Genomic DNA, 14,085 nt, shown 5'->3' on the forward strand with positions numbered 1-14,085 from the left:
GGCTCTTTCTATATTTGATCTTAGACCAGCAATTTGCCTCCATCACGTTGTCATTTTAATTTGTGGCATTTTCAGCTTTTTTATGTAGTCTATGATTTTTTTTAATTTGCTGTCTTTTGCAGTGACATTAGCTCTGTGTAATGACACATGTTTTGCCTGTAGCTGCATAGTGTTCCCTCAATATTTGCAGCGCTTTCTTTCCATTTGTGGCTTCTCTTATCACTAATACTTGTTCAATTCCGGGTTATGCTTTTTCATTGTTCCTCACAATCCTGTTCTTCCCTTTTCCTCTGTGCTTGGCTCTCTTAGTGTGGGGCTCTTTAGCCCAAGTAGCCGCAAGTGTCTGAAGAAATCATAGTTTCTTGAAACACAGACACCAGCTTCATTCATCCCTGTTGGGCCCTTGACCTGTTTTTCCACTCATCTTTAGGGCAGGAATGCCAGGGCAAGTCACACATCTCATGAAGAAAAAACACATGCCGGCAGTAGCCTTGGCCAGGGAAACTGTCACTTCCGCCATTTATTGAATAAACTTCCTTTATATACCCTTTTGGTTTAGGTAAGAGCACAGACAATCGCCAAAATAAGTGCTGTGGGAAAACAGCTGGCCTTCAAAATAAAACCACATTTTTACACAGTCACATGTGTAAAAATGCTAGCAGATGGAACATGTAACAGATGTGGGGCTCGTAGATGTGTGTCCTGACTTTTTTCTTCTCTTGCTTTTTTCTGACTGAAGCCTACAACAGAATACATGCCCCACCAACTGACTCACTGAGATGGGGATGCCCCCTTGTGGGAGATACAATCATGGAAAAAAATCCTACAAAATCCTGAAGGGACTGATTAATATATATATATATATATATATATATATATATATATATATATATATATATATATATATATATAATTATTTTTTTATTTTTTTTTATTTCACAAGTTAAATCATTGTTAAAGTCAGTCAATAGTACATGCATTTAAAATGGCAGTCAAGACAACGCTGAATTAAAAATGCCCTCAGCTAATTTGTGTGCATGTGCTAGATGTGGGCTACCCTGTGTCTCGAACCGTCCCAAAAGAAGAGAAGCCCTTCTCTGAGGATCTGCTGCAGAGTGTCGTGAGGAGCATCCAGAGGAATGATGTTAGCCGACCAATGGCTCATCTGCTGGAGATACAGGCTCAGACATTTGGACACAAAAGGCAAAGGTCAGCTACTTTTGCTTTAGTTTTGATTGTCTGGTGTGCAATAAGTACTGTGTGATATAGCCATATCGCTCTTTGTTCTTTAATTAGCCTTTTCACTGCAAACCGTGAATAAGTTTATGTAAAGACAGATAAATATAGAGTGTCCAAAGCCCCACCCCGGGGCTATTTGTGGCCCAGTGATCGTTATTTGTTTACAGATGGCCTTTTTTTTTAAATTACATTAAAACCAACTTGCAAAGGATGATTAGGGCCACACTAAAAATAAAACACTATTTTAAAAATAGCAAAAATTATTTGCCTATATTTGGATATTTAAGAATAACTTCAATAAAATTGAAAATGTAACAACTTTTTTTTTTAATTCTGCAATTATATTTGCCTTTGATTGTGAAAAAATGACATTATCCTGAATTACAATTTAAATAAGATTTGACTTTATCTAAAATAAAAAATAAATACTGTACCTAAAAAATCTATTTACCTATATCAAATTCCTTTAGTATTTGGATAATCAGGAAACATATTTTATTATTATTTATACAATTTTAGATGGAAAAGAATAATTGAGAAACATGTAGTATATTAGTCGCTGTACTTTATGTAGTGAACGGTATTTAACTACTTGGCATATGTTGACTACCTCTGATTGGTTTTAGTGTGTAGCTAAACACTGGATCACACTTGAAATGTGTAGGATACAGTTTTCTGCTTGACTTGAACTCATTACGTTTCCAACTGGTGTATAGGAAACATTTAGGAGTGGTTGTGATGTGACACTCATGTATCTATTCTACTTTAGAATGTGTCGTAGCAGTTAATTTCCAATGAAAGAGGGGTTGTTGTGACAGTCATGCTGTAGAGTGTAAAAAACTAGTTTTTTTGCCATTAAATGTCATTTTAAAGTAATTTAATAATTGTAATGCTTTAATAGGGTGTCTAGTCTTATAATTTAACTGTATTTACTATATTTCTTGAATTAATTTGTGCAGATTAAGTAAAAAAATTATTATTATCATGAATAAACATTACTCTGGAAAGCCTGACTTATTTGTCATAGCTAAAATGCTTAAATGACACAACTTTTAAATTATTTTGAAATACAAAGTTTTTTGCTTTAATTCAAAGTACATTTGTGGTACAAACCATAAAACAGTGCCAGGTTATTTTTTGAATAGGGAACACCTTTACCATAAACAATGTAACATAAAGTATGCAACTTGAATGAAATTAAAGTAAACATGATATTTTTTGCTTGCAATTGTGAAGCCTTGATCACAAAAATACATAAATCATTTATTTTAATAATTTTTGTGTGTACGATCAAATTGTGCTTTAATGGCTGCTGCTTGCTGAATGTAAGTTGTTCTATTCAGGAGTTTGTACAGAGACCTGCTCTTTCTCTCACTGGTGGCTCTGGGAAAAGACAACATTGATATCGGTGAGTAGTAAGAAAATATTCAATTATTGCTGCCTTTTATCAAAAGTCAGCTACATTAACCTGACATCACATTGAAACAGTAGAACCTGTTTATGTCGCTTATGTCGACAACCAGATTCTTTTTTGTAACTAAAAAGGTGCCTGTTTAAAGGCCTACTGAAACCCACTACTACCGACCACGCAGTCTGATAGTTTATACATCAATGATGAAATCTTAACATTGCAACACATGCCAATACGGACGGGTTAACTTATAAAGTGCAATTTTAAATTTCCCGCGACACTTCCGGTTGAAAACGTCTAGATATGATGACGTATGCGCGTGACGTCACGGAGAGAACGGAAGTATTCGGACCCCATTGGATCCAATACAAAAAAGCTCTGTTTTCATCCCAAAATTCCACAGTATTCTGGACATCTGTGTTGGTGAATCTTTTGCAATTTGTTTAATGAACAATGGAGACTGCAAAGAAGAAAGCTGTAGGTGGGATCGGTGTATTAGCGGCGGACTACAGCAACACAACCAGGAGGACTTTGAGATGGATAGCAGACGCGCTAGCCGCCGACCTCACCTTGACTTCCTCCGTCTCCAGGCCGCCGACCGCATCGGTGATCGGGTGAAGTCCTTTGTCGCTCCGTCGATCGCTGGAACGCAGGTGAGCACGGGTGTTGATGAGCAGATGAGGGCTGGCTGGCGTAGGTGGAGAGCTAATGTTTTTAGCATAGCTCTGTGACGTCCCGTTGCTAAGTTAGCTTCAATGGCGTCGTTAGCAACAGCATTGTTAATCTTTGCCAAGCTGGAAAGCATTAACCGTGTATTTACATGTCCATGGTTTAATAGTATTGTTGATCTTCTGTCTATCCTTCCAGTCAGGGGTTTATTTATTTTGTTTCTATCTGCATTTGAGCCCGATGCTATCACGTTAGCTCCATAGCTAAAGTGTTTCGTCAATGTATTGTCGTGGAGATAAAAGTCACTGTGAATGTCCATTTTGCGTTCTCGACTCTCATTTTCAAGAGGATATAGTATCCGAGGTGGTTTAAAATACAAATCCGTGATCCACAATAGAAAAAGGAGAAAGTGTGGAATCCAATGAGCCAGCTTGTAACTAAGTTACGGTCAGAGCGAAAAAAGATACGTCCTGCACTGCACGTTAGTCCTTCACTCTCACGTTCCTCATCCACGAATCTTTCATCCTCGCTCAAATTAATGGGGTAATCGTCGCTTTCTCGGTCCGAATCTCTCTCGCTGCATTGTAAACAATGGGGAAATGTGAGCAGCCCTTCCTCCTGTGACGTCACGCTACTTCCGGTACAGGCAAGGCTTTTTTTATCAGCGACCAAAAGTTGCGAACTTTATCGTCGTTGTTCTCTACTAAATCCTTTCAGCAAAAATATGGCAATATCGCGAAATGATCAAGTATGACACATAGAATGGATCTGTTATCCCCGTTTAAATTAAAAAAAATCATTTCAGTAGGCCTTTAAGCCGATGTCGACTTAAAATTGAGAGCTATATGGTAATTTCTATGAAAAATGTGTCCATTTATGTTGACATGTAGTATTCACTATATTGTTATCACCAAGCGGCGTGAAACAACAGCAACATAAATATAGTTGTACCTCAACATAAGAGTGTTTTGATGTAAGAGCTGTCTCTTGGCTGATTATGCTTTAAATTGCAAGCCAAAATTTGAGTTACACGCATCCCCACCATCAGTAGGTGTAGCAAATGTCACATTGAACCCTATTAAATCTTCCCAAAACATCTGGTCTTCATCACTAGCATTAGCTTATAGCTAGAGCTCGACATAACTTTGTTTTCCAATCATTGGAAAGAATTAAGTGAGTGTGATGCACAGTGCGTGGAAGAGGATGTAGATTATATTAATTTGAAATAAAGAAATTATCAAAAGCGTGACCGACTGTGTCGCCAACTTCGCAGAAATTGGAACGTATCGCTGTTAGTCTGCGTCATACTGAAGCAGAATGAGTCTTAATGTCAGCAAAACATTTTAAAATAATATCTAAACGGAGGACGTTTATCCATGAAAATATGGAAAAACCGCTGATGGTGTGTTTGACGGAGAAGCAGCTGGAAGAGATACCGTAAAAGTACTGCTGATGGTGTGTTTGACGGAGAAGCAGCTGGAAAGAGATACAATAAAAACTGTACATTATTATTATTATTACATTACTTAATAAAACTAGTGTAGTTGTTCTTATCTAAAACTTAATTTTTGTTTTTAAAAAGCATGTTACATTTTTTTTGTTTCGGATGGTACAAGCACCAAATAAATCGAATTGTATTAATTTCAATGATTGAAATATGACATGCAACTGTTTTGAGGTGAGAGCTCTCTCACTGAGCCTATTAAGGTTTTAAGATTCGGTGCTATTCTATTGTCTAATTAGACAGCACTAAAACCTGCACACAGTGACTTTCTGTGACTGAGGTATTAAAGTATTAACCTGGATTCTACCACACCAAATAAACATTTTTAGATTTCTAGCAACTGGAAGAAATATTTGAGCATGTACTAAAGCTTAAGAACAATATTACTGCTGCAGATTTGTTAAAGAAAAGTATGGTATGCTAAATAAAAACAAAATCATTAGAATTTGTTTTTAAAAAGATGTACAAAATCATGTCAACGTAATATTAAAAAAAATGTAATTAGCAGTGGCCAACATCACAAGTAAATGTGTAAACAATGGCTAGTTAGGGTTATGTCAACAACTGCTTATGTTGACGTGAGTCGACCAGTCTAAGGGGTGCCTACATAAATGTCTTCTTTTCTGTGTGTGATTCTGACTGACATGTGATGAAATTGTGTTCTTAGATGCCTTTGACCGGGAGTACAAGCTAGCATACAACCGCCTGTCACCCAGACTGGTAAAGCTGACCCGTAACTGTGACCGCCCTCCCAGCACGGGCGTCATGGAGTGTCGCAGGACATTTGGGGAGCCTTACCTGTAAAACTGCAGGTTATGTTCACCCTCTGGCAGGCGCATTGAGAGCTCAGGAAAGCGGGCAGCGCTGACTCAGCATCGTTACAACCATCATGTAGCCCAACGTCTTCATTTGAATGTCTCCGACTCCTCAAAAAGGCTGTAACTTACGAGAGAAAGGTATTTTTAAGACAACATTTTAAAAGAAAAGACGGCATGTTAGGGTTATTTTTATCCATGCAAAGTAAGCTTTATTAATAATAATGTCACTTTTAATCAGGGTTCGTTTCCACTATTGAATGTCAGCAGAGGTCAACATTTGATCTTGTTTTGTATTTTTAAAGTGTTTTTACTCATATCAGTATTAACCATTTAAAAGCACCCGACCCCTTTACTTTTGTGTTACTATGGTAACTGCTGGTAAGAATGTCAGCTAAAAGTGCAACCAAACACATTTTCATGAAACAAAACATTAATATGCTAAGCAATTATCATTCCTCTCTTGTTAAAACTCACTGAACAATCTTTGTATTTTTATTTTATTCAGTAGCAAAGCTTTTGATACCAACATCATTCAAGTAGACCAGGGGTCTCAAACTTTATTTACCTCAAGGCGGCCAAAGGTAACTCTAGGTCATGCTTTAATTTTTTATATAAGAGTCCAGTTTGAACCAAATGACTAAATTAGTCAACACCTATGGTGACACTGCCCATGTTGACAAAGCACCCGTGTAAAACGTAATGAACAAACACAGAAACATTTTTCTTTGGCAGACATCAGAGCTGCAGTTGTTCTCAGCTCAGAGAGCTTATGAGAGAGAGGGGGCCATGAAGGCAAACCATGAACTAGGATGCCCACATAAGTATGTCCAGTTAAAAGGCATACAAAACCGCATCCCAAGCTCAAGCCAAAATGCATGGACCTTATTATTTGACGCGTAGGCATCTCATACTCTTAACATGTATTCTCAGGGCATGCAATCAATTGAAACTGGACTTTTTGGTGTGTTTTAGAAGACGTTTCACCTCTCATCCGAGTAAGTGTCATCAGTTTATGCTCATCGACATAGATTGATCAGATCTAGTCTGTAATTTAGTTCTGACTAAATCTGAGACAAACCAAACAGTCTAGCTGCGATGGATTGAAGGCCCTGAGAATAATGATCTGGATGAATGAAAACATCCATAGACATTTTAACATGTACTTTGAGCAACTACATGTGAAACTCAAAACACTTAATTATTGTGTAAAGGTTTGCTTATTCCAGCAATTAGATCTACAAAGTGAAACTAAAATTTGACATTGTCTCATAACATGCAACTCAAGATTGTCACGCCTTCTTTTGATGTAATTTTGATGATTATGGTTTACATCTTATGAAAATCTCAGAAAATTTGAATATTACATAAAATTAATAGAAAGTGGATTTTAAATCAGAGAAATATTGGCCCTTTCAAAAGTTTAATCTTAGTACTTTGTTTGGGTCTTTTGCATAATTTACTGCCTTAATGCGGCCTGGCATGGATGCTTGCAATAGCGGCCTTCAGCTGAGCTGCATTGTTCGTTCTCATGTCTTTCATCTTTCTCTCGGCAATGCCCCATAAATTCTCTATGGGGTTCAGTTCCGGCTCCCTTTCCCTCTCCCTTATCTCTCCTGCTTGCTTCTTTGTTTAGTCTTGTTTTACCTTTCTTATTGCCTCTTTTTGCACTGCTCTCCAAATCTTAACAATGGAACTAATTAACTGACCTCTCAACAAAATTGACAAGATCTTGGGTTTGGGGGAACCGGCCTGTCTTGACGGAGCGGTTGTTGCTGGACACACGACGGACTCTTGGGAGAAGAAGGAGTGCCGCGTGCCTGGCGACCCTTTCAGTGGAGGACGTTGAAGATATCCACCTATTTGGATTTGATTGGAGTAAGCGTTGCTCTGGTTTGTCGACAAATTGGAAGATGCCAGCAGCATTCAAAGTACCCCAAAGCTGACATAAATGATTGGAGGATGCGGGCAGAACTGTGGACACTCTTGTGATTTGGATAACATCGGATTGTCTGACCTGCAGGATGAATTTGGAGACCAGTAATTGACAATTTAGAGTGAAAAGCACATTTTATCTTCGCTCGCAAACAAAACATTCTAACTTGGATTGTTTCCCTAGCTTTGAGACTCTCCCAAAAGACAGTGCGGTGAAGACACAACAAACTCCTTTCTTGTCTCTCATGGACACACACCTGTTGTTGTTGACTGTGGACTGACTGGTGGTTGCGAGAGCACCAGGGTCGTGGAACAGAGACACGCTGCAAGCTTACACACACACCATCCACAAAAAATACACGCAACACACATACCCCACCGCCCATCCCATGTGGTATGATGAACGAAGCAGGGCCCGTAGTGGCTAGCAGCTTCTGGCCGGATGCCCGCCCCCTCACCCCTCTGTTGCAAGTCTTGAGTTGTATGTTGTAATATGTACATGTGCTTTGCTATGGTGTTTTTTTCCCACTCCAAACTGGGCCACCTTAGAATTAATTTTTTTTGCTCGTCCTCCCCCAGCGTCCACCTTTTTCCTACCTTTTACGGGGCGCCTTTTGGCAACCCATCAGCGTTTCTGTTCTGTAACTCTGTACAACTTTTGTTAGTCTAATCTTGAACGGGTTTGTGCTGAAAACACAATTTCGTTCTACTTGTGCAATGACAATAAAGATCCATCCGTCCAGTTTGCTGGCCAATCAAGCACAGTTATGCGATAGTCAATAACCAGGTTTTGATATGTTTGGCAGTGTCCTTTTTCTCTCTTGGCTCTAGGCAAGAGCGGTCACACTCCCTACCCTCTCTGTATCTGGCCTGCTTGCCTCTGTCTTAACTTTCATGTAGTCTCTTTTTGCACTGCTCTCGAAGAGTTGAATAATGGAATTGATCAACTCTCCTCTCAACGAAATTACAATATTTTGGGTTCGGGGGAACTTGCCTGTCCTGTCAGAATGATTGTTGCTGGACACATGACGAACTCTTGCGTGCCTGGCTACCCGTTTAGTTGAGGACTTTGAAGATATCTAGCTATTCGGAATCATGTTAACAGGACGTAGGTTTATTGTAGTTAGCGTTGCCCTGGTGTATCGACAATTTGGAAGATGCTGGCGGTCGTTCACCGTACCCCAAAGCTGCCACAAATGATTGGATGGAAAATGCGAGCAGAGCGTGGACCCTGATCCTGCCACAGATTCTCAAACAAGTTTAGGTCTAACTTTGACTGGGCCATTCTAACACATTAATAGGTTTTGTTTTAAACCATTCCATTGTAGTCCTGGCGTTATGATTAGGGTCGTTGTCCTGTTGGAAGGTGAACCTCCACCCAAGTCTCAATCGCTGCAGTTCGTCCAGAGCCACCATGGCCTCTTGGCTGCATTTCTGATCAGTGCTCTCCTTGTTCAACTTGTAAGTTTAGGTTTACAGTTGTTTCATACTTTTTACGTTTCCAGATGATCCATTTAATAGTGCTCTGTGAAAAGTTCAACGCTTGGGAAATGTATACCGTATTTTTCGGACTATAAGTCGCTCCGGAGTATAAGTCGCACCGGCCGAAAATGCATAATAAAGAAGGAAAAAAACATATATAAGTCGCATTTTTGGGGGAAATGTATTTGATAAAACCCAACACCAAGAATAGACGTTTGAAAGGCAATTTTAAATAAAGAATAGTGAACAACAGGCTGAATAAGTGTACGTTATATGAGGCATAAATAACCAACTGGGAACGTGCCTGGTATGTTAACGTAACATATTATGGTAAGAGTCATTCAAATAACTATAACATAGAACATGCTGTACGTTTACCAAACAATCTGTCACTCCTAATCGCTAAATCCCATGAAATCTTATACGTCTAGTCTCTTACGTGATTGAGCTAAATAATATTATTTGATATTTTACGGTAATGTGTTAATAATTTCACACATAAGTCGCTCCTGAGTATAAGTCGCACCCCCGGCCAAACTATGAAAAAAACTGCGACTTATAGTCCGAAAAATACGGTAGTTTAAGCCTGCTTTAAACTTCTCCACAACTTTATCCCTGACTTGTCTGGTGTGTTCCTTGGACTTCATAATGCTTTCAACCAACGTCTCAGGCTGTATTTGTACTGAGATTAAATTACACTATTACATTATTCTTCCAACTTCACAATTGTATACCACTTTTTGTTGGTCTTTTACATACAATTCCAATAAAATATTTTTATGTTTGTGGTTGTAATGTGCCAAAATATGGAAAAGTTCAAAGGGTATGAATACTTCTGGAAGCCACTGTAAAGACTCAGGAACCCTTCCAGGGGTTTTGGAATAATAAGCCTGATGAGCGGGTGACATTTGGAGCCTACAGTATTGAACCTTTTCACAATATTCACATTTTTTGAGAGTTAGAAGTTTGGGATTTTCAAAAATTATAAGCCATGAGCGTTAAGATTTTAAATTAATAAAGAAAGGCTTGAAATATCTCACTTTGCATATAATAAGTTTATACCACATTATCGGTTTCACATTTGAAGTTGAATTGCTGACATCAATGAACCTTTGCACGATATTGAAATATTTTGAATATTTATTTACAAAAAGTTGCTACAAAGCATGCTGGGATGCGGAATCACTCCCGTCTTTAAGAGTGCCAGTCAGGTGTTTAGTTAACTTAGTTTATTATTCTTCATAGTCGTCGTCCTATGTACGTTTGTCGTGCTGTTTACTCTGCGATTGAAGTTAGTGTTGTGGGGACAACATATTTAAGATTGGCCATAATTACACTAAACTATGAATTTAATATGGAGCCACAATTTAGGTCCTGTGGGGGCCACAAGTTTGAGACCCCTGATGTAGCCCATGTACATGCAGATATCAGTATTTTAAAACTAAAGCAGCAATATAAGGTCAACAAATAAAACTTGACTAATTTATGTGGGAAATGTATATGAAATGAGATATTTCCTTTGTCTTTCCTGTACAGTACATGTTATGTTTACACTTCAATGTAAGGGAACGAGTTACATAGCATCACCATCTGGTTACATTGTGTTTATCTCTATCATCCTTTTTGAATTGTTGTTTGTTGTGCGTTAGATCACAGATTGTGTTTTTGAAGTGCACATGACAGATACAAGCTGGTACTGAACATCAACACGCATTCCTCTCATTGTCTTGGGTGAGATGTGTGTTCAATCATGGGGTCTCATTCATTAACCTGTGCATAGAAAAGGTTTGAAACTCTTTATAGGACTGAAACTGGGGGGGGGAATTTATTTTTCAAATACGTGGGCTCATGTTAAGGCTCGTATACGTTCAAGTCAAGAAGGCCTCCATTTGACCATGTATGGCAGCAACAATCCCTTACAAAAGCAGTGTTGCAAAATTAACGAAACACAACCTACGAACTTAACCCACGAATACGATGCGAACAAGCAGATGTACCTCAAATCTGTATGATCCTCTCTCATTGGAATGGCAGCAGGGGTTCCTGCAGAGGTTGTGTAGCAACCATGGTTGTGATTGACTTTTCAGTTTTATGTTGAAGTACTGGACAGACGCAGCCATCGCTACTTGTAGTTTCACTCTCCTACCAGGTTTTGTGCATACACATGATTAGGGTTGTATACTGAGTACTGGTATTTTTTGGTACCATTTCCTAATTAGTTCGGTTTAAGAGAACCAACTAATGACAGCTATCGTTTTTTTTATGGCGCGAGCAATGCATAAAAAAAAGACACGGGCTGGATCTGATAGAACTATATCATCGGGATCGTGATGAGTTTCAGATCGATCACGGTGCCAACAGAAGGCGGCCTTTTACCGCCCTACTTCTGGGTATGAAGTACACAGAAGTGAAGAGAATAATTGCTACGAACAGATTGACCAAACTTGGAGCCATAACTTGCAGTTTTCTAGGGCGCTATGATTTACGCATTTTTGGAATTGCGGATGGAATCAATGTTTGCTAATAACAGAATCTAAATGCAAAAAGTTGCAGAAATTGGCTTAATGTGACCAAGATGCTGTCACTGAGAGGAAAAGGGGTCATGTTTATGGGCCGTGTACTTGACAAACACTCACCTCCATAGAACCTGGCCAGCCAGGGGCCAGCACTCCAGCCTGCAGCGCTGCACCCTTCTCAGGCCATCTCTGTGCCTGCCTCTGGTCACACATCATCACCTCAAACTACAAAACAAACTCCAAAATACAGAGCCCAACAGTTCTCAAATGACTTCTATGTGGTGGTATGTTACTTTTGCAAATTTGATGAATACTTGCCGTCCTAAAGCTGTGTGGAAAACACCCTGCTACTACTGCCAATACTTAGAAGTTGTGGACGCCACAACCGATCTTCATTGGTAAGTTCATGATAACTTGACTGCATCTAATACTACAGTTGGACCACCAGTGTTGAAATAAGAACTGATGCATCTTTGTGTGTGCTTTCTTTTATTTGAAAGCATGTAAACTCAAATGTATTGATACATTGTTATTGTGTTTTTTAATGTATTTATGTTTATTGACTCAGAATGTTAACATGTTGAACAAATTCCTAATTTATTTGTTTTTAGTACAGATGCTTTAAAACTGGCAAGTACAAATACATCGTAACATTTTTATTTTTTTTATCGAGATAGAATTAAAAATAACCGTGATTCTTTCTTATTTTTTCCATATCTCTGAGCCCTAGGATGTGATAATCAGCTTGGAATAATCACAATAAGGAAGCAACACCACACAAGTTTGTAACACAACAAGATTTCCTCCTCAAGATACCCTCAGCTTCATCAACCGTCCTTGTAGCGATCCATTAACCCACAGGCCAATATTAATCCACTCAAAAAAGTGAAAATAAAGTAATATAATAATCCATTAAATTGCCTTGCAGCAAAATAGCATCCGCTGACAGATCTCAAGTCGCCGTCTGACATCACTCTATATCGCGCCGCGTTTGCGTGGCATCAAAACACCTTGTTTAAATGCACACCTGCCTATCACGCTAATTGATTGTATTGATTTATATGATATATTTTATATAATATATCATGTAAAAGGTCTGTGCTCTGCACGTGAATGCTATACATAAATAGTATTTCCAGCTAAATGTATTTGTAATAGAAACACATTGATGGATCATTAAACATAGTTGACTTAAGACCTAAAAAGCATGTATTGATAAGACTTTCCTGCTGTGAGATGTTACATGATGTTGGTGGTGTACAACCTCATGTGCTAGTAGAAATGGTAATCAAACCATTTTTTTCATATCTTTATTTTCAGCAATTACATACAGCACCGAAAAGCGTACCGATGAATACCGATATTGATGAATTCGTAATGATACACATCCCTATGCATGATAAGAGGAATGTTTGAATGTACACGCACATACACGTTGATAAATGCCATCCATAGCATGAGATTGTTCTTCTTGGGTTCACAGTGTTGATAAATGAGACCTCTGATCTCTCTGGAAATATCCATCCAGAAGTACCTCCATTGTCATGGAGCTGTAAAAGTGACCTTTGGGTCAAATATAAGCGTGACAACCCATGTATTTTTGTTTCTGGGTGATGATTGTTAAGGAAAAAACAAGTACTTTGTGGTATGTGTTGTTAAAGTTCAGGATGCTGCTGCACTTTGTCCCATAACAAATTTGAACTGATTTGACTTGAAATGACTTCTTGTGTGGAACAGCTTTGGAAAGCTGACTTGTAAAGAAAAAAATTATAAATGAATGACTGCACATTCTGTATATTTACATTTAATTAATTGGTTTCCTTGTAAAAAAAAAAAAAAAATACATATATTAGTTCCTACTAAAGCTGTTTAAATGCATGATTCTGTAAAGACTGGGTTGTTTGTATTTACATTAAAAAAAAATCCTAAATATATCATTGGTTTGTCTTCACTTGACCTACCTGAAAAGACAAAAAGTGCAGAAGTTTCTTTTCTACTAATACAAAAGCTGAACATTGACAGTTCCTCTCAGAGCCAATAAAAAAATATTTATTGCAGAATGGAATGGTTATAAATAGTACACTTGCATCCACATACGTTCATATAACACAACACCAAAGAAAATCATTTCTCTCCACCATTGTCACATTAAATCAACGACACAGAATTATCCACATAAACATAGTTATATAGTACTTGCTAGTGATGAGTAAATGATGCTGTAAATGATGTTTGGTGGTGGTTGGAGAGGCCATAGGTGCAATTTGGCAGCCATGTTTTCATTAGTCTACCCCAGGATAGCTGTGGCTAAAATGTAGCTTACCACCACCATAGTGTGAATGAATGGTGGCTTTAAGTCACGAGAAGAAAGCACTATATCAATCTAATCCATTAATAGGCTTAGTGGCCACATGCGTGGACAGCACCTTTTAGCTCTTATTTCCAAAATTGTGTACACTACTGAATTGGGGTCTTATGTTCGCTTATGTGGACACTTATACTGCCATCTGGTGG

At 38.4% G+C, this 14,085-nt stretch overlaps 1 protein-coding gene across 5 annotated transcripts in view; it reads left to right on the forward strand.

Moving 5' to 3' along the window:
- LOC133637720 (C-myc promoter-binding protein-like) overlaps positions 1–14,085 on the forward strand; it is a 106,802-nt gene extending 92,717 nt beyond the window's left edge. For 4 of the 5 annotated variants that reach the window (XM_062030512.1, XM_062030511.1, XM_062030513.1 and 1 more), the window contains exons 31-33: positions 1,047–1,209; positions 2,583–2,647; positions 5,491–14,085. In XM_062030512.1, coding sequence (XP_061886496.1) covers positions 1,047–1,209; positions 2,583–2,647; positions 5,491–5,627 — 365 coding nt within the window. In that variant the 3' untranslated portion in view covers positions 5,628–14,085. The remainder of the gene's footprint in view (positions 1–1,046; positions 1,210–2,582; positions 2,648–5,490) is intronic. The other variant, XR_009823357.1, reaches the window with a different exon arrangement.

The sequence above is a fragment of the Entelurus aequoreus genome, linkage group LG02 (genome assembly GCF_033978785.1).
Source record: "Entelurus aequoreus isolate RoL-2023_Sb linkage group LG02, RoL_Eaeq_v1.1, whole genome shotgun sequence".
NCBI lineage: Eukaryota > Metazoa > Chordata > Actinopteri > Syngnathiformes > Syngnathidae > Entelurus > Entelurus aequoreus.